The sequence below is a fragment of the Haliotis rufescens genome, unplaced genomic scaffold (genome assembly GCF_023055435.1).
Source record: "Haliotis rufescens isolate VD_foot unplaced genomic scaffold, xgHalRufe1.0.p SCAF_4, whole genome shotgun sequence".
Classification (NCBI taxonomy): domain Eukaryota; kingdom Metazoa; phylum Mollusca; class Gastropoda; order Lepetellida; family Haliotidae; genus Haliotis; species Haliotis rufescens.
Window position 1 is genome coordinate 17,305,308 of NW_025964112.1, and position 20,254 is coordinate 17,325,561.

A 20,254-nucleotide genomic window follows, 5' to 3' on the forward strand; every position below is an offset into this window, starting at 1 on the left:
TCCCACTGCCGTGGGTACAGGAGTTGGGGTCCCGCAAACCAGCGCACTCACACCACAGGTGAGGGCGGCTTTTTGTGTGCTTTGTCCTTATTTGTATTTTGACAATTATGTCTTTAATTGTCTGTCGTGTATCCCAACCTTGTGATGCATGCTTACAAATACTGGAATTAGGTCACGCGCCTAATGCATACTTTAAGTAGGCTTGCTCTGGGATATACGGTCTGAATGAAATTAATTTCCCTCTTTTCGACTGTTTAACCTGATCTAAGATTAAGCTCACGCGGATACAGTGTTCTCATCCGCTGCGGCGATGAAATACCTATCCAGTGGGGCCGTTTGGAGTCACCAATCGTTTTGGCAATGACGATTGAGCCTTACGGTATGCGCTTGACAGTGCTTTGGTATTCCTATAGGGTAACGCCTAGCTAGGTGCATGCGCATCGAGTGCTTCCGCCTTGGTGTTTACTTCCGCTGGTCGGAAGGAACGCTAGCAGTCAGGATTCGGGTTGTAGGTGCTCCCCACCGCCTACTGTGGTAGTCAGCCTCGGTATAACAGTGGTAACGTATTACTTAATGTAATTTGTAGAATTTTCCTATTCGGAATATTCTATAAGTAATACGTTACCACTGGGCTGCTGCCCGCCCGTCCATCCCCCGAGCACTTGCTCTCGCAGGAGACAAGAGTGAAGGGTGTCACATGGCAGCTAGGTGGCTACGCACGTGCTGCATGAGGTAATTGAGATCTCTGTGGTAGATTTCGCTATAGCAGCAGTTGTGGGAGACAACAGCCTCGGTATAACAGTGGTAACGTATTACTTATAGAATATTCCGAATAGGAAAATTCTACAAAACAACAACAAACAAACAAACAAGTAAGGCTTAGACCATGTACTGTGCTTTAATGTAAGACTCTTGGAAGTCAAGTGTAGTGTGTCAGCTGGGTCACTGATTAGTGATTACGCTTCGATCACATTCAAAGTGTAGGAACTCCATGAATAGATAAACCAGGTTGTAGTTGTTAATGTAAGCGTCTGCTTCTGGTCTTTAGTTGACACGAGAGCGCTGTCCCTGCGTCTGCTGTCGGAAATCGCTGCTGTGTATCTGAGCCAGGAGCAGTATGGGGAGGTGAAGGTCAACACCAAGCAGCTCCATGTCATCATCTCCCAGCATCTGCTTCCGCTGTGAGTACAGATGAGTACACACTCCACATTATACCTCCACCTCAAGTCTTATAGCATTTGTATGGGCGGCCATCCAGTCAAAAAATACACAGTGGAAATAAACGACAAAAGTATGCAATAATACTCAATTGTTATGAATAAAGAATGAATGTTACAAATAACGGTTATTGTTAACATACAAATAGTTAATTCAAACTATGAATCAATTCCAATGAACACCTCAAAAACAAAAGACATCATATGTAAAAAGAAAAACATGTACTAAGAACGTCAGCACACAAAAAGGACACCAAACTGCTAAAGGAAAACGTTGACAATAAAGAACGACCGAATGGCTGCCCATAGTAAAGCTCATTATTGGTACGGCCTGCTGTAACATTGTTGGAATATTGCTGAAAGCTGTGTAAAACCAGCAGTTATTGTCTTGAAAATGCAGATGTTTATATATATGAAGTCTCAAAGGTAACTTTGTTCTTTCCAACATATTGTCTGCTGATTCTTCTAAGGTTAGGGGTGGTCGGGTAGCCTCATGGTTAATGCATTCGCTCGTCACGCCGAAGATCCGGGTTTGATTCCTGACATGGGTAAAATGTGTGAAGCCCATTTCTGGTGTCCCCTTCCGTGATATTGCTTGAATATTGCTAAAAGCGGCATAAATCCATACTCACTCACTTCTAAGGTTAGTGTGTTTGCCAGACTACTATTAACACGCTGATGTGATACAGCTGGAATATTGTTGACTGTGGTTTTAAGCAGCATTCCCTCCTTCTGTTCCAGGTGCGAGCAGATCCTCCTGGATGTGGACCCCCTGCCCAGCTACGGCCTGAAGCTGCTGCTGGCTCTCCTGGAGCAGAACTCCGCCTTCATCAAGCAGTTTGAGGAGAAGGGGCTGGTGGCCGTCGTCTTCCAGGTGCTCATGGTGAGTGTGTCTCACTTCACTCACAGCTGTGATCGTGGCTTCTCATAGTCTCACTGATTATGTTTCCTGGTTCGTCAGCCTCCGGGTTTCACCAAAGTAGTAAATGTCTTTGAGTGAGTGTGTGAGTTGGTTTTAACGCCACTTTGAACGGTATTCCACTTATAACACGACATGTCAGTAATATGGGAGGAAATCCCGAAGTGATGCATGCCTCAGATGTTTACCACTTTGGTGAAACCCACAAGGCAGGTATGGTGCTGACAAACAAAAGAAACATAATCGGGGTAAACCGGTATTCAAACCCACAGTCGTTTCTGGCATGCCCAAGGGATGCAACTCTGCACAGCGAATTGCGATGGCTTAGACAACTGGGCCACCAGTGCATGTCTTATACTTAGACATCTCTACAGGCTTTCCTCCCACAACAAGCTGACAAGCCGTGATGTAACGGAAGTACTGTTCTAAGTGGTGTTAAACTCACTCCACTCATTCAGATCCTCCGTGGTGGCCTTGTGAAGGTCACATCATGGTATGTCTCAGGGTTTTAGATGAATTAATATTGTATTGGATGTACAAAAGGAAGAACGAATGGAATCGTGTTTACATAATATGAAGAGAAAGAGTTGCCACTTGACAATTACATCATTTTGTTTTTAATTCATCGATATTTGTCTTTGTTTATTTCATTCAGAAATTTTGTATCATTTTCCATCTGTCTGCCTTGTTTTGAGTAGAAAGCTAGCAGTAAGGCAGTAGCTTTAAGTTCACAGAATGCATTGCAGTTATTTTAGTCTAATCATGCTTGTTCCCTATCAGCAAAATTGTCAGCTAGAAACGGGCCTTGTGAGTATACGTTGATTGTCTCCCCTTGGTGAAGGTCATCTCGATGCCCTTGTCCATCCCCTGCAGAGCTTTTGTATCTGTCAGATGTAGTTTTTAGTGAAGCATTTATTAACTTTATCTCATTGTCTGCTTGGTAGGAAACAGTAACATCATTAACAAATGTACAAAGAAAGTTGTCTCCATGGTGATTCAGTGCTGGAATATTGGTGACCATGTGACAAAGGACACACTAATGGACAAAATGGCTACTGTCAAACTCATCATTGTGTATATATCATGGTCACATCTCAAAATGTCTACAAAGTCTCCCTTCCGTGATTACCAGATTGTTTGTGGCAGTTAAAGGGAGTCCAGTGGTGTGGAGACTGGTTGCAATGTCTCTTGCTGGGTCTGCTACAGAGTGGAGGCCATGTTGTAAGAATAGCATGCCCTGTGTCATGTGATAGTGAATTGTGGGAGATCTTGTGGGCCAGAATATCCGCTATTGATGCCCTATTGATGACATGCTGAACTCATCCACCTAGTCCTTTATTGTCTTTTGTTGAAAATGTCACTAGAATAGGATGATCATCTTACCTGAAAGACATAACAGTATATTTGTTACAACTTGGAAAGTTTCGATTAAATTGATGGACAGACGGTTTCCTATATATTGAGTACAGGTAATGTCAGCATCTGCTTGCTGTACAAGCTTTCGGGACTTCTGTCTCTCCATGTCTGTGTACTAACACCAGCTTTTAGACAATATACTGAGAAAATCAGGAAACTTGATACCAGCAGATACCTGCCCCATGTCTACTGTTCTAATGGTCATTGTACACTTTGTAAATAAACCTGCATGGTTGTGGTAACAGCAAATGTTGTCTCAACAAGAATAACCGTCAGTGTCTGTATCTCTAGACAAACTGCATGCTCCTTTAACCTGTGTATAGAAAATAGGTTGTATGTGAGACCCTATCTGTGATTCTCTGTTGTTGAAATTTTCATAAAACGTTCATGAAAATAGTTTGAAATTAATTATGTGATTTATGCAAGAAACTTCTGCCATGTATTTATAACTCAAACCGACTTTTTGCAATCCTTCGACAGTTCATCACATACCCTGGCTTATTAGTGAAATTATTGGAATTGTTGAAGGAGACATTTATAGAGAAGTAAGAATATGACAAGTTGTATGACTGTTAGTAACCAGTTCATTCTTCAGAACATGTTCTGGTTATTAACTCATACAACAAGGTAGTGAACATTCTTTGACTTTTATCAACATCAACATAATAATTTTAAATTTATTTTAAGATCTGGGTCTAGTCCCCACCGTTGCAATTCTGGGAAGAGGATTAGGTTACCTGCACCTCATGTTGTCACAAGTCAAATACAGTGAGGATTTGTTAGTCACTCTTTGTGACCTGGCTGATACTGTGTCATCAGACCCTGACAGAGGCACGTGTTGCTCATGCTATCAACCCTTGGTTTGTCTGACCCAGACTTGATTGTTTACAGGATGCTCTGATATAGGGGCTTGTTGTTCATGCTATCATCCCTTGGTTTGTCTGACCCAGATTTAATTATTTACAGGTTGCTGTGATATAGCCAGTATATTGTTGAACAGTAGCTGTGATCATATCAGTTTATTAATAACTTGAATCTACACGTGATACACATGATATGACCTATCAATACAGACCTACGTAGCTTGATGCTGTTTAAATGTGTCGGACAGAAAGACACACATTTTCCTTCCCTTTCAAAGTGCTGTGCACCTCAAACAGGGAAAGTAAATAACCGAACATTTCACCTTAATTTGGGTAAAGAACACAAAAATTGGTAGGCAGAATATAAATTTGAAATTTTGAATTTGTTTGAAATGTTAATTTGAAAAATCAAAAGAAACCCACAAAGTTCCACAAAGTGATCTTAGTGCTAACACTTCGCAGTGACCATTGTCTTAGCACTAAGATCATTGTGTTGAATTAGGCTGTGTATATAATTCTTCAAAGAATAAGAAAGGAGTCCCTGATAGGCATTTTGAAGTTGGAAGAACATGCAATCTCATTAAAATCAGATCTTAGTTCTCGCTACCGCTGAACAAAGATCTGAGGACATCCCATGAGGGGTCACATTAGAATGACCTTTCATCCGACCAGTCGGGGGCACGGGTGGCCCAGCCGTCTAAGGCGCCGCGATTCGCTGTGCAGAGTTGCGTCCCTTGGGCACGCCAGAAACCTATGATTGTGGGTTCGAATCCCGGTTCGCCCCGATTATGTTTCTAAGTTTGTCAGCACCATACCCGTGCTCGTGGGTTTCACCGAAGTGGAAAATGTCTGAGACCTGCATCACTTCGGGCTTTCCTCCCACAATAAGCTGACACGCTGCGATATAACTGGAATACTGTTAAAAGCGGCGTTAAACCCAACTCACTCGAAAACCTCGAAAACTTTAACACTGAGTATTCCGAACGATTGTTACGGGTTTAACAACTGAATCCTTACAATCTAGACCATATATTTGCCATTCCAGAATGTTCTTTTGTTCAGGTTTCAAAATTTTAATCGAGAATTTGTCAAAATATGTTTTGAAGTGTAGTCGCCAATTTGAAATAAGTGCCGTAAAGCACGAGAAAGCTGCCTTCTGATTGGATAATGTTGACTTCTTGTCAGTCCTTCCATTGGTCGGTCAAAATTCGTGCAAGGTCGGTCTGACGTGCCCCGTAATGGGATGTCCTCAGATCTTTGTTTAGCGGCAGCGAGAACTAAGATCTGATTTGGAAGAACATGAAGACGTGAAACTTTTATTGATAACTTCTAAATTGTTGATAAAGACATTTCATGACTTTTATGGATAACTTTTAAATTGTTTGTTAAGACATTTCAGAGCTACTTCTTTTCCCTTCATTAGGTGAATACTGAGTAAGTGTATTGAGTTGGGAAAGGAGTTTGGTGCTCTCATAAAGTGACAATATGATCAATGAGAATATGATCACAGTTACTTTTGTGTTTCAGTAGTATTCAAAGAACTTGTGTTGATTTGAATGACCTGCTAGAGTTGGACCTGTTTAAGTATGGCGTCTGCAGCATGAACATGTCTTGTTGCAGGATCACCAGAACAACCCTCTGAGCAGTTTGATGCAGAGCATTGTGGGGATCCTGAACTGTCTCCTGTCACACAAGGACACCGACGTGAAGGAGCTGTATGACCAGGGTAGGTGGGAAGATCTGTGGGTTTAGAGAGCTGTATGACCAGGGTAGGTGGGAAGGTCAATGGGTTTAGAGAGCTGTATGACCAGGGTAGGTGGGAAGGTCAATGGGTTTAGAGAGCTGTATGACCAGGGTAGGTGGGAAGGTCAATGGGTTTAGAGAGCTGTATGACCAGGGTAGGTGGGAAGATCAATGGGTTTAGAGAGCTGTATGACCAAGGTAGGTGGGGGGAACAGTCTGTGAGTGGGAGAGCTGTATGACCAGGGTAGGTGGGAAGATCGATGGGTTTAGAGAGCTGTATGACCAGGGTAGGTGGGGGAACAGTCTGTAAGGGGGAGAGCTGTATGACCAGGGTAGGTGGGAAGATCAATGGGTTTAGAGAGCTGTATGACCAGGGTAGGTGGGAAGCAATGGGTTTAGAGAGCTGTATGACCAGGGTAGGTGGGGGAACAGTCTGTAAGGGGGAGAGCTGTATGACCAGGGTAGGTGGGAAGATCAATGGGTTTAGAGAGCTGTATGACCAGGGTAGGTGGGAAGCAATGGGTTTAGAGAGCTGTATGACCAGGGTAGGTGGGGGGAACAGTCTGTGAGTGAGAGAGCTGTATGACCAGGGTAGATGGGGGGAACAGTGGGTTAGAGAGCTGTACGACCAGGGTAGGTGGGGGAACATAGGGTTAGAAGGCTGTATGACCAGGGTAGGTGGGGGGAACAGTGGGTGAGAGCTGTATGACCAGGGTAGGGGGGGGAACAGTCCATGAGTGGAAGAGTTGTATGACCAGGGTAGGTGGGGGAACAGTCTGTGAGTGGGAGAGCTGTATGACCAGGTTAGGTTGGGGAACAGTCTGTGAGTGGGAGAGTTGTATGACCAGGGTACGTTGGGGAACAGTCTGTGAGTGGGAGAGCTGTATGACCAGGGTAGGTGGGGGAACATAGGGTTAGAAGGCTGTATGACCAGGGTAGGTGGGGGGAACAGTGGGTTAGAGAGCTGTATGACCAGGGTAGGGGGGGGGAACAGTCTGTGAGGGGGACAGCTGTATGACCAGGGTAGATGGGGGGAACAGTGGGTTAGAGAGCTGTACGACCAGGGTAGGTGGGGGAACATAGGGTTAGAAGGCTGTATGACCAGGGTAGGTGGGGGGAACAGTGGGTTAGAGAGCTGTATGACCAGGGTAGGGGGGGTGGGGGGGGGGGGGGGACAGTCCATGAGTGGAAGAGTTGTATGACCAGGGTAGGTGGGGGAACAGTCTGTGAGTGGGAGAGCTGTATGACCAGGTTAGGTTGGGGAACAGTCTGTGAGTGGGAGAGCTGTATGACCAGGGTAGGTGGGGGAACAGTCTGTGAGTGGGAGAGCTGTATGACCAGGGTAGGTGGGGGAACAGTCTGTGAGTGGGAGAGCTGTATGACCTGGGTAGGTGGGGGAACAGTCTGTGAGTGGGAGAGCTGTATGACCAGGGTAGGTGGGGGGAACAGTCTGTGACTGGGAGAGCTGTATGACCAGGGTAGGTGGGGGAACAGTCTGTGAGTGGGAGAGCTATATGACCAGGGTAGGTTGGGGAACAGTCTGTGAGTGGGAGAGCTATATGACCAGGGTAGGTGGGGGAACAGTCTGTGAGTGGGAGAGCTATATGACCAGGGTAGGTGGGGGGAACAGTCTGTGAGTGGGAGAGCTATATGACCAGGGTAGGTTGGGGAACAGTCTGTGAGTGGGAGAGCTATATGACCAGGGTAGGTTGGGGAACAGTCTGTGAGTGGGAGAGCTATATGACCAGGGTAGGTGGGGGAACAGTCTGTGAGTGGGAGAGCTATATGACCAGGGTAGGGGGGGGAACAGTCCATGAGTGGAAGAGTTGTATGACCAGGGTAGGTGGGGGAACAGTCTGTGAGTGGGAGAGCTGTATGACCAGGTTAGGTTGGGGAACAGTCTGTGAGTGGGAGAGTTGTATGACCAGGGTACGTTGGGGAACAGTCTGTGAGTGGGAGAGCTGTATGACCAGGGTAGGTGGGGGAACATAGGGTTAGAAGGCTGTATGACCAGGGTAGGTGGGGGGAACAGTGGGTTAGAGAGCTGTATGACCAGGGTAGGGGGGGGGAACAGTCTGTGAGGGGGACAGCTGTATGACCAGGGTAGATGGGGGGAACAGTGGGTTAGAGAGCTGTACGACCAGGGTAGGTGGGGGAACATAGGGTTAGAAGGCTGTATGACCAGGGTAGGTGGGGGGAACAGTGGGTTAGAGAGCTGTATGACCAGGGTAGGGGGGGTGGGGGGGGGGACAGTCCATGAGTGGAAGAGTTGTATGACCAGGGTAGGTGGGGGAACAGTCTGTGAGTGGGAGAGCTGTATGACCAGGTTAGGTTGGGGAACAGTCTGTGAGTGGGAGAGCTGTATGACCAGGGTAGGTGGGGGAACAGTCTGTGAGTGGGAGAGCTGTATGACCAGGGTAGGTGGGGGAACAGTCTGTGAGTGGGAGAGCTGTATGACCTGGGTAGGTGGGGGAACAGTCTGTGAGTGGGAGAGCTGTATGACCAGGGTAGGTGGGGGGAACAGTCTGTGAGTGGGAGAGCTGTATGACCAGGGTAGGTGGGGGAACAGTCTGTGAGTGGGAGAGCTATATGACCAGGGTAGGTTGGGGAACAGTCTGTGAGTGGGAGAGCTATATGACCAGGGTAGGTGGGGGAACAGTCTGTGAGTGGGAGAGCTATATGACCAGGGTAGGTGGGGGGAACAGTCTGTGAGTGGGAGAGCTATATGACCAGGGTAGGTGGGGGAACAGTCTGTGAGTGGGAGAGCTATATGACCAGGGTAGGTTGGGGAACAGTCTGTGAGTGGGAGAGCTATATGACCAGGGTAGGTGGGGGAACAGTCTGTGAGTGGGAGAGCTATATGACCAGGGTAGGTGGGGGGAACAGTCTGTGAGTGGGAGAGCTGTATGACCAGGGTAGGTGGGGGAACAGTCTGTGAGTGGGAGAGCTGTATGACCAGGGTACGTTGGGGAACAGTCTGTGAATGGGAGAGCTGTATGACCAGGGTAGGTGGGGGGAACAGCCCGTGAGTGGGAGAGCTGTATGAGAGTTATATATCGTGATGGTGAGGAATCCTGTGGTTAAGGGTATCCCTTATCAAGCCAAAGGCTTTATTTCCATTTTCCATGTGGGTCCATACTGTGAAGCTCCTGATGTTGCTAGGTTTGGTGGACTACCTGTCAACGCTCTTCTTCGATGTGTGGACTGTGTGTGTGGAGGGTTCGGATGGCGGTCGTGACATCAAGATGGCCAATGCTACATTGCAGATGTTGCTCGATACACTGCACACCCTCTTCAAATATGTGTCGGAGGTTGTCCGGAGAGCACTACAGGTATGTATTTCTTCCTACTGAAAAAACCCTTGTGCTGGTGACACAGGATATTCCTATCAGTCAGAGCATGGCTGTATGGAAGAAAAGGCTCTATGAGAGGGAGAGAGCACGACCCGGTAATTAGATGCAGTCTTCAATGCATTCTAATGTGATGACCACCTGTGTTTAAACCTATCATGACACTCACAATCCATTTTAGTTATTTATGTTTTGTTAAAACTATGTGGACATTTCATCAGGAATCATGAGTAGAGCAAGATTGATGTCTTTACCCTCCTGTATCTGTTTCCTAGGGCTAGTTATACTGCTCGACATACACTACTGAGAGTGATGTTGTTTAGTGGATCTGGTTGGTTACCCCTGCTTGTCATTGGGTCGTCTTGTGCAAACCGGTGAATGTCCTGTCCGTGGCATGTATGTACAGATGAACTCAGCCTGTCTGGGAGCCACTCAGTCTTGTTGCAGTGGCCTGGCTGTTGCCACTTGCTGCTGCAATTGCTGGACTGTACACAGTAGAGTTGACATTACCCCATAGCTGGCATTATCCACTGGTTTCACCACAGTTGTGGCTGGTGGAGAACTCAAAAGGTGTTCTGTCTCTACTAGTAGCTGACACATTTTGTGTAAAGAACCTTATATTGTTTTCTTGTCAAACCTTGAGGCGTTTCATGAATGTCTTCAATTAACCTGTCTGTCAACCAGTTTCTGGGAGAACAGTATGGTCGAGTATCACTCTTATTACCAGCGTAACAGATCCAAGTGTTGTTTGCATCTTGAACTTCAGCAATGGCTTGTGTGGCCTTGAGCCTTTCTTCCTCAATGATGGCATCGGGTGACACGGGCTGTGTAATAGTGCTGGAACCTCGCACTCCCTTTCTTCTGATAGGAGGCATGATCAATTTGTAAACAAATTCATACCTGTGGATGGCAACTGCTGATGGTGATGTGTTGGAGATTAAACAATATATTCTCAGCTCAACAAAACATACCAACATAGCAGATAACAACATTGCAGCTGGACATGAGCGGAAAAACCAAATATAGACAGCTTCTCAAACAAATAGTTTGCGAATAACAAAATGGTGATTACCTGGCATTGACGAAGATACGTGTGCACACATTATTGAAACATTATGACAGCAGATAAGATATACAAAACGTGATCAGTTTTCCTAACATAAACAAAGTGAGAAACTAATAACTCTGTAATATGGCTTTACAAGACATTTTGAAGGTGTTTGCCATGATTGTTTCTAAGCCCATTATCAAATTGATACTGATTTGAAATCATCCGATATACCATCCCATAAATAAAGTCGTGATTTTGAAAGAAAGAACCACAACTAACTGGCAAACCAGTAATACTGTGCACCCATAGCCTCTGATGGCATTGTATCTCATGGAAGTCACTGATGTTTCCGGTATTTGGTGAAGGAGAGTGTCAGTCTCTGTAATGGGGTCATGTGGCCCAGTCTGATGCCATGATGTGTCAGTAGAAATCCAAGGTGAAGTACTGCCAACATGGTGGGAATGACGTAGTCCACCTGGACTGACACTGATTGGACAGACTGGGTCATGTGACATGTTCAGGGACATGGACACTTTCATTGGCCAGGATGTGTCATGTGATTTTACTGAAGGAGATACAGGAAAAGGTTGGTAAATTGGTAAAAAAAAATCAATTGCCAATACATCCTATTTAGAATACAATATATTGGACTTCAGGGCTGAAAGATCTCATAGATCCTGAACTATCTGGCATGCCTGTCCTGTCTGAGAGAGTGAGCAGACTCACATTGAACTCATGAGTCGGGGAAGGGCATCACCTTGGTCCTGGTATTCTGTAGTGCCCATACTGGTCCCAGTTCCTCCTGTAGGCCACCATACACTCTGTACATATGTACATGGACAGGCTAAACTATCTGGCATGCCTGTCCTGTCTGAGAGAGTGAGCAGACTCACATTGAACTCATGAGTCATGGAAGGGCATCACCCTGGTCCTGGTTTTCTGTAGTGCCCATATAGGTCCTAGTTCCTCCTGTAGGCCACCATTCACTCCGTACATATGTATATGGACAGACTGGACTGTTCTTCTAGACTTTTCAGTGGTTCCCATAATGCTTATGTTTCTGTTTGGCTGTCGACCCCGACTAGCAGTTGCCTTCTCTTTGCACTTGCCTCTGTAACCGGACCGCTGGTAGTAATAATATTTTCTTTCTGATTGGCTTGTCACTGTCTTCCTTTTGGAGCGACTGTAGCATCTCCCCAAGTTTCTCGCCCACACTCTGCTTTCTCTCCCTTTCTTTTGCCATAATGAAAACAGCCAGTATAGCTTATAAGTAAGCAAAATGAGTAAAGATTGGCCACCATAGCTTGCTGCAGGTAACATGAGCAATGAAAAATGCAAAAGATGAATTCGTACAAAGGTTGACATCGCTCAAAGTAAAAGACAATTTAAAAAATAAAAATAACATGTACTCATGAAATTTGCTGAAAAGAGATTCTTTTTTTCCCTGTTCACTTTCTATAAATATGAAAGCATTGTTTATATCGCAATCACCTGCCCTCCAGAACATGCCTCAGGTGTTTCTGTCTGACACAGATTCCTTGTGGCTTGCATGCTTCTGGTCATAATAAGATCTTGATGGAACTTCACTCGTACTAACCTGCTTTGTGGACCCCAAAAGGACAAAATAAGTTACCATACCAGGAAGGTTCCTCTGAGTTCCCTGATACCTGGTAATCAGACACTTCCCTGGTGCCAAGTCTGCTGATGTGTGGTTGTCATGGTGATTGTACTCGTCTGACTGATCAACATGAGGGAAAAATAATAGATTACCAGTGTTGTACAATATGCAAAAAAATGAGTTAGTATTATATTTAAAATGTGAAGAAATGTTCCTATTAGTTAGCTCAATTGATCACAGACTGGTTGAGTCCTTTAAATTGGGAGGTGTCGGCATTCAGTCCTGCAACGTCAGGATGATTGTCAGCTCAACTGTTCACAGACCGGTTGAGTCCTTTAGATTGGGAGGTGTCCTCATTCAATCTGCAAGGTGGAGTTGATGAAAAGGTCAATGAAGGAAAGTAACAAGTAAGCTGTCCTTATTGGCTGGTGTTGCCTCTTACTTCTTTATGGAAATCTTTCTTTGTTCTGCTCAGAGCGTGCCTCTCATTCCCTGTCACACGCTAACTCTGGACTGTTACAAGAAAAGTTAGGGATCTTGTTGTTTGTTGGTGATATGTACTATTTATATAATATGGTAAATACACAAAATGAATCAATCACTTACTTTCATTATCATCATCCAGAAAACGCACGGAGCCAGATGGGGAAACTAAACCCCAGTGTTGGGTAAAAGCAACAAGCCATTCTTTACATATTTAGTAATGATTTGGGACAAAGCTTCACGTCACCGAAACCACATGACACAGTAGCAAGACAATATTAAAGAAAAATAAATCTTTTAACTAGTGATGCACCGCAATCGGGCATGAACATTAAACAAATTAAAACTCCTGATATTATAGGGGTGGTCGGGTAGCCTAGTGGTAAAAGCATTAGCTCGTCACGCCGAAGACCCGGGTTCGATTCCCGACATGGGTACAATGTGAAGCTCATTTCTGGTGTCCCCCGCCATGATATTGCTGGAATATTGCTAAAAGCTGCGTAAAACCATACTTACTCACTCACCCCTTATATAACACTACACAAGTGCCCCCTGTAACCAAGTTCTATTTCTGTATCCTAGTGTTACATGCTCATTCCGAATTGAAACATGAAGGTTAATCCAGAAATCGGCACATACAGAACTAGATTGTTAAATTAGTAAATAACCACACAGGATAAAGGAACAAATTATCTTGACATACACAGGATAAGGTTTACAATCATACAAGGCAATGCAATAGGTCAAAATATGTGGCAACAGCAATATACGATAACAGGCCCTATTACCATCTTCCCGAGGCAAGAGAGTAACTGACTATAAAATCCAGTTTCCACCCTTGCCGAACTAGGCTGGGATTATGGAGTTACATTATGGCTGGACTAACGAGTCTATGCATAGTCCAATCAAAATCGCGCACCGAAATCGAAATCCGGTTCATAATCTGTCATGCAGAGTTTGGTCGATTGCAGGATTTGCAAAGCAGGTGCATCGCCAACTTGTTGTCAACGATATTTTCCAAATCTTTTCATGTTTTTAATCCAGGTGCTCAAGTGATTTGATGTACTTCGCGAAGTAAGAACCGTTTTATCACAAAATAGATGTTGATTATCGATCAGATCGTCTTGACTGGGCGCCACCATTTTGTTTGAAACAAATGCATGTGATACGAGAGGTGGAATCTGATTGGTACAAATGGGAGAGGCATAGAATGGACATAACTCGTAATAGCCACTGGTGGTGCTACGATCGAGCCCAGGAATTCTAGGCTAGTTCGGCAAGGGTGGAAACTGGACTTGTAAAGTCAGTAAACGCTCTTGCCTCGGGAAGATGCCCTATAACAGAAGTCAGTGCACTCACAAATGTCCAGTAGTTGTCACACTTGAATATCTTAGATGAGGCACATGCTCTGTTTTTGAATCCAGGAATTAGTGTGGGAAACAGGCAGAAAAGTGGGATGTTAGTATCTAATCCACACTGGGCAAGTAAATTGATGCAAGTTAGGTTGCCTCAAATCTCCCTCGTCTCGCTCTTATATAGTTACAGCCACCCTTCCAGAAATACTGCCTCGAATTGTCTGGAATAATGTTGTCCTTCACCAACTGTAAACAAGTAGTAGACAGTAGACAAGCTCCTCAGCAAAGCTCTCTATACTGGTAGGTTATCAAAGGTGTCAAACACTGGGACAGAGTTTGGACAATATGAAGGGAGGTCACTCTATAACAAGGTCACTACCAAGGTCAACATTATATGAGCACCTCAATCAAATTGACACTTACTATCACCAGAGTTACGATATACACTGCCACAGAACACTAGGAGAAAGTAATTTCCTTATTATTCGTCCTTCAAACAATAAAACTAACATTTCTTCTTCAACATTAACCACAATAAACAAACAATATTGGAATCCTCTTCAGTGCACCACACCGAGACTCAAAGAACATGCAGTCTAGAGGCCAAGTCGACACTTTCAGACGCTTGTCAACAATCGTTATATAGCCATTCTCATCATTTTCCCTTTTCCACTGACTGTGCCTGCTGATGGGAGACCATCTCTCTTAATATAGTTTTAGTATAGTCTACTGTTTTTTTAATTTAAAAAACTCTTGCACAAACGAACCTCAAGTTGATGTTCAACTGCTTGTGTTAAACCCTCAGTCCTCACAAGTCATGGAGCTCTTTCTGTGAATTTTGAACTTTTTTTCTGAAGACAAAATATGTGGGTTTGATCTATAATGACAAAGTATGAAAGTTCATGACAGCTAATATGAAAATCCATCTCTGCCTTCTGAAAGGGTAGATGGGCATATGATAAAAGATAGGTGCTACTGCTGAAATGTTCCCTGGGTACAAGTTGTTTTTTAACGAGAACTCCAAAATCATGGTATGCTTAGATATGATCTGGGTACAAATGATATGGCATGAAACTCAGGCTATAACTTGACATATTGTTTTGTACCCAGGGTACATTTCAATGGTAAACCGATCAAGAGTGACTATTATATATCAGCAACACTACAGTATGCTGATTGGCTTGAATTCTCTATATTGTCCCAATGTGAAGGGTATGATGAACATACACTTCACATTGCTGGGGATGAAGACAAACATTGCAATGTTGTAAATGTTTGTTTTTGTCTTCAGGCCAAGAAGAGTGGAGTAGAAGGTTCCGCCATGGATGCTGAGGCTGCGGAACATCTGCTGCTGAGGAATAAACCACTGACAGAACTGACGAGTCTCCTCACTCAGCTGGTGAGTAGCTGTGTGTTAATGATGCTGTGATTGCTTCAGTAGTGTGTTAATGATGCTGTGATTGTTTCAGTAGTGTGTTTATAATGCTGTGATTGTTTCAGCTGCGTTATGATGTTGTGATTGTTTCAACTGTGTGCTAATGATGCTGTGATTGTTTCAGTAGTGTGTTTATAATGCTGTGATTGTTTCAGCTGTGTGTTATAATGCTGTGATTGTTTCAGCTGTGTGTTAATGATGTTGTGATTGTTTCAGCTGTGTGTTATGATGCTGTGATTGTTTCAGCTGTGTGTTAATGATGCTGTGATTGCTTCAGCTGTGTGTTAATGATGCTGTGATTGTTTCAGCTGTGTGTTATGATGCTGTGATTGTTTCAGTAGTGTGTAAATGATGCTGTGATTGCTTCAGCTGTGTGTTATGATGCTGTGATTGTTTCAGCTGTGTGTTATGATGCTGTGATTGTTTCAGCTGTGTGTTATGATGCTGTGATTGTTTCAGTAGTGTGTTTATAATGCTGTGATTGTTTCAGCTGCGTTATGATGTTGTGATTGTTTCAACTGTGTGCTAATGATGCTGTGATTGTTTCAGGAGTGTGTTTATAATGCTGTGATTGTTTCAGCTGTGTGTTATAATGCTGTGATTGTTTCAGCTGTGTGTTAATGATGTTGTGATTGTTTCAGCTGTGTGTTATGATGCTGTGATTGCTTCAGCTGTGTGTTATGATGCTGTGATTGCTTCAGCTGTGTGTTAATGATGCTGTGATTGTTTCAGCTCTGTGTTATGATGCTGTGATTGTTTCAGCTGTGTGTTAATGATGCTGTGATTGCTTCAGCTGTGTGTTAATGATGCTGTGATTGTTTCAGCTGTGTGTTATCATGCTGTGATTGTTTCAGTAGTGTGTAAATGGTCCTGTGATTGCTTCAGCTATGTGTTATGATGCTGTGATTGTTTCAGCTGTGTGTTATGATTGTTTCAGCTGTGTGTTATGATGCTGTGATTGTTTCAGTAGTGTGTTTATAATGCTGTGATTGTTTCAGCTGTGTGTTATGATGCTGTGATTGTTTCAGTAGTGTGTTTATAATGCTGTGATTGTTTCAGCTGCGTTATGATGTTGTGATTGTTTCAACTGTGTGCTAATGATGCTGTGATTGTTTCAGTAGTGTGTTTATAATGCTGTGATTGTTTCAGCTGTGTGTTATAATGCTGTGATTGTTTCAGCTGTGTGTTAATGATGTTGTGATTGTTTCAGCTGTGTGTTATGATGCTGTGATTGCTTCAGCTGTGTGTTAATGATGCTGTGATTGTTTCAGCTGTGTGTTATGATGCTGTCATTGTTTCAGCTGTTAGAATGCTGTCATTGTTTTAGCTGTGTGCTATGAGGTTGTGATTGTTTCAGCTGTGTGTTATGATGCTGTGATTGTTTCAACTGTGTTATGATGCTGTCATTATTTCAGCTGTTAGAATGCTGTCATTGTTTCAGGTGTGTGTAATGATGTTGTCATTGTTTCAGCTGTGTTGTGATGCTGTGATTGTTTCAGTTGTGTTGTGATGTTGTCATTGTTTAAGCTGTATTACAATGCTGTGATTGTTGCACCTGTTGTAACAATGCTGTGATTGTTTCAGCTCTGTTACAATGCTGTGATTGTTTTAGCTGTTACAATGCTGTGCTTGTTTCAGCTGTGTTACAATGCTGTGATTGTTTCAGCAGTGTTACAATGCTGTGATTGTTTCAGCTGTGTGTTACAATGTTGTGATTGTTTCACCTGTTGTAAAAATGCTGTGATTGTTTCAGCAGTGTTACAATGTTGTCATTGTTTCAGCTCTGTTACAATGCTGTGATTGTTTTAGCTGTTACAATGCTGTGCTTGTCTCAGCTGTGCTACAATGCCGTGATTGTTTCAGCAGTGTTACAATGCTGTGATTGTTTCAGCTGTGTTACACTGCTGTAATTGTTTCAGCCATGTGTTACAATGCTGTGATTGTTTCAGCAGTGTTACAATGATGTGATTGTTTCAGCTGTGTGTTACAATGCTGTGATTGTTTCAGCTGTTACAATGCTGTAATTGTTTCAGCCGTGTGTTACAATGCTGTCATTGTTTCAGTTGTGTTACAATGTTGTCATTGTTTTAGCTGTTACAATGCTGTGCTTGTTTCAGCTGTGTTACAATGCTGTGATTGTTTCAGCTGTGTGTTAATGATGTTGTGATTGTTTCAGCTGTGTGTTACAATGTTGTGATTGTTTCACCTGTTGTAACAATGCTGTGATTGTTTCAGCAGTGTTACAATGTTGTCATTGTTTCAGCTCTGTTACAATGCTGTGATTGTTTTAGCTGTTACAATGCTGTGCTTGTTTCAGCTGTGTTACAATGCTGTGATTGTTTCAGCAGTGTTACAATGCTGTGATTGTTTCAGCTGTGTCACACTGCTGTAATTGTTTCAGCCGTGTGTTACAATGCTGTGATTGTTTCAGCAGTGTTACAATGATGTGATTGTTTCAGCTGTGTGTTACAATGCTGTAATTGTTTCAGCCGTGTGTTACAATGCTGTCATTGTTTCAGTTGTGTTAAGATGCTGTCATTGTTTCAGTTGTGTTACGAGGACATGGACATCAAGGACCTGTCCATCAAGTGCCTGTCTCTCATCATACAACTGTTTGGCGGAGACTACCGTGATGCCCTGTCACCAGAAAACATGGTGAGATACTCTCACAAAAAGATTAAATGGAGAACACATCTTTAGCTGTGCTTAGACAAGATTCACACTTTCACTCAGTCCCATTCCTCCCTCCAGTTAATGCCAATATTTGAAGACATCATCTGTCCTCATATTAGACAATGAGGAAGTTCAGTGTCATGAAAATATACATTCACTGATTCAATTTATCTGGAAAATCATCTAATATCTTAACCATTTGTGTCCAAGCTCACATTATCTCAGAAAATACAGTGACATCACAGTCCCTAAGTATAGCTCTCACTTTCTCTGTAAGGATACAAGTCTGCTGTAGGCTGATAGCTTAGATAATACTTGGTACAAAACTCAATTCCCATGCTCAAAGCATTGACATGAACACTAGGGAATCAAAAAGAATGCAGACACCTAACACACACATCTTGTGTTCCAGGAGTGTTACAGTCAGGCACTGAAGAAAGCAGATGCCAAGAAACAGAAGGTCCTGCTTCGTATCATCAAAAGACTGGTAGGCCATTACTGGAAAACAGTCTCTCATCTGGGCAGAATAGGTCCCCAGAACCCCATCTTGTTAAAGCTGAATAAGACAATCAGATTGTTACAATGTGTGATGAGGCTTATGTATGTCATGAACATTGACGGTGTGGATTGTTACAATGTGTGATGAGGCTGATGTGTGTCATGAACACTGACAGTGTGGATTGTTACAATGTGTGATGAGGCTGATGTGTGTCATGAACACTGACAGTGTGGATTGTTACAATGTGTGATGAGGCTTATGTATGTCATGAACATTGACGGTGTGGATTGTTACAATGTGTGATGAGGCTGATGTGTGTCATGAACACTGACGATGTGGATTGTTACAATGTGTGATGAGGCTGATGTGTGTCATGAACACTGGCGGTGTGGATTGTTACAATGTGTGATGAGGCTGATGTGTGTCATGAACACTGACGATGTGGATTGTTACAATGTGTGATGAGGCTGATGTGTGTCATGAACACTGGCGGTGTGGATTGTTACAATGTGTGATGAGGCTGATGTGTGTCATGAACACTGACAATGTGGATTGTTGCTCATGCTGTCAACCAGTGGTCTGCCTGGTGTAAACTTGATAAAGTAGTTGGACCATTGCTAACTGTGGTGTAAAATAACAATCGCTCACTTGTTTTCTATCCGAGATTTGTTCCATTTCTGCCTCTAAGATCCACACAAACGATTGTAGTATTCCGGCAATGCAAATCTCAATGATTGTTTTAATGTATTAAGGTATTGATTGCTTGACATGTGGTCCATATTGGTGTAAATGTTTGTTGCAGGTTATGACTGAGAAGCAACACGCCGAGTCTGTGCGGGACCATGGAGAGATTCTGGTGGAGACGATCCGCTCCCTGGCTCACACAGCAAGGTCAGTCTGCCTGGGGCATGTAGACAAATAGTGAGTGAGTCTGGTTTTACGCCGCTTTTAGCAATATTCCAGCAATATCACGGCGGGGGATACCAGAAATGGGCTTCACACATTTTTCCCATGTCATGAATTGAACCCGGGTCTTTGGTGTGACGAGGGAACGCTTTAACCACTAGGCTACCCGACCACCCCCAAAAATAGTGAATAACTGGCACTGAATAATGGGGAGGTGCACTCACTGTCCTGCACACAAACTAGTTGATTTTCCAAATTGGTAATTCTTTTGAAACCCATTATCTCTCTTAGTACAGATTTCATCATAACATTTAGGAGATCAGTAGCAAGGTCTACTAGTGATTTTATAGAGATAATTGGCATCATTTTCCAGATTTTATTGTCGTTTGAAAGGTCATTTTTCTATTGTCAGTACCAAATTTTACAAACGGTTTGAAGACATTTTGGATGTCAATCATTCAGTTTCCTAAAAAATAAAGTGATCTGAAACCCTGTGTGCTCCCTTATAACAGCCTTGGTAAACTGCCTGTCAAGAATGATTTGATTTTGAAGTTTTCATATATTGTTGGAGAATATTACTGATTCAACTGTGTTCAAACTTGCATGAAAGTCAAGAGGGATTTTGCCATGACCCCAAGGTTAAAAGTTAAACATTTAGAAGGTTGTTAAGTTCCAGGATCCACTTGCACAAAGCCATCTTTACGTTCTGACTATCGTAAGTCTATC

General features: G+C 43.4%; 1 protein-coding gene across 5 annotated transcripts in view; it reads left to right on the forward strand.

Annotated features, from left to right (window-relative positions):
- The window catches only part of LOC124149220 (serine/threonine-protein kinase ULK4-like), a 54,090-nt gene that overhangs the window by 32,230 nt on the left and 1,606 nt on the right, over window positions 1-20,254 (forward strand). For 3 of the 5 annotated variants that reach the window (XM_048381725.1, XM_048381724.1, XM_048381726.1), the window contains 9 exons: window positions 1,049-1,181; window positions 1,959-2,100; window positions 2,917-2,943; window positions 6,036-6,141; window positions 9,321-9,490; window positions 15,307-15,414; window positions 17,998-18,105; window positions 18,536-18,610; window positions 19,425-19,513. In XM_048381725.1, coding sequence (XP_048237682.1) covers window positions 1,049-1,181; window positions 1,959-2,100; window positions 2,917-2,943; window positions 6,036-6,141; window positions 9,321-9,490; window positions 15,307-15,414; window positions 17,998-18,105; window positions 18,536-18,610; window positions 19,425-19,513 — 958 coding nt within the window. The remainder of the gene's footprint in view (window positions 1-1,048; window positions 1,182-1,958; window positions 2,101-2,916; window positions 2,944-6,035; window positions 6,142-9,320; window positions 9,491-15,306; window positions 15,415-17,997; window positions 18,106-18,535; window positions 18,611-19,424; window positions 19,514-20,254) is intronic. The other 2 variants (XM_048381727.1, XM_048381728.1) reach the window with 1 other exon arrangement.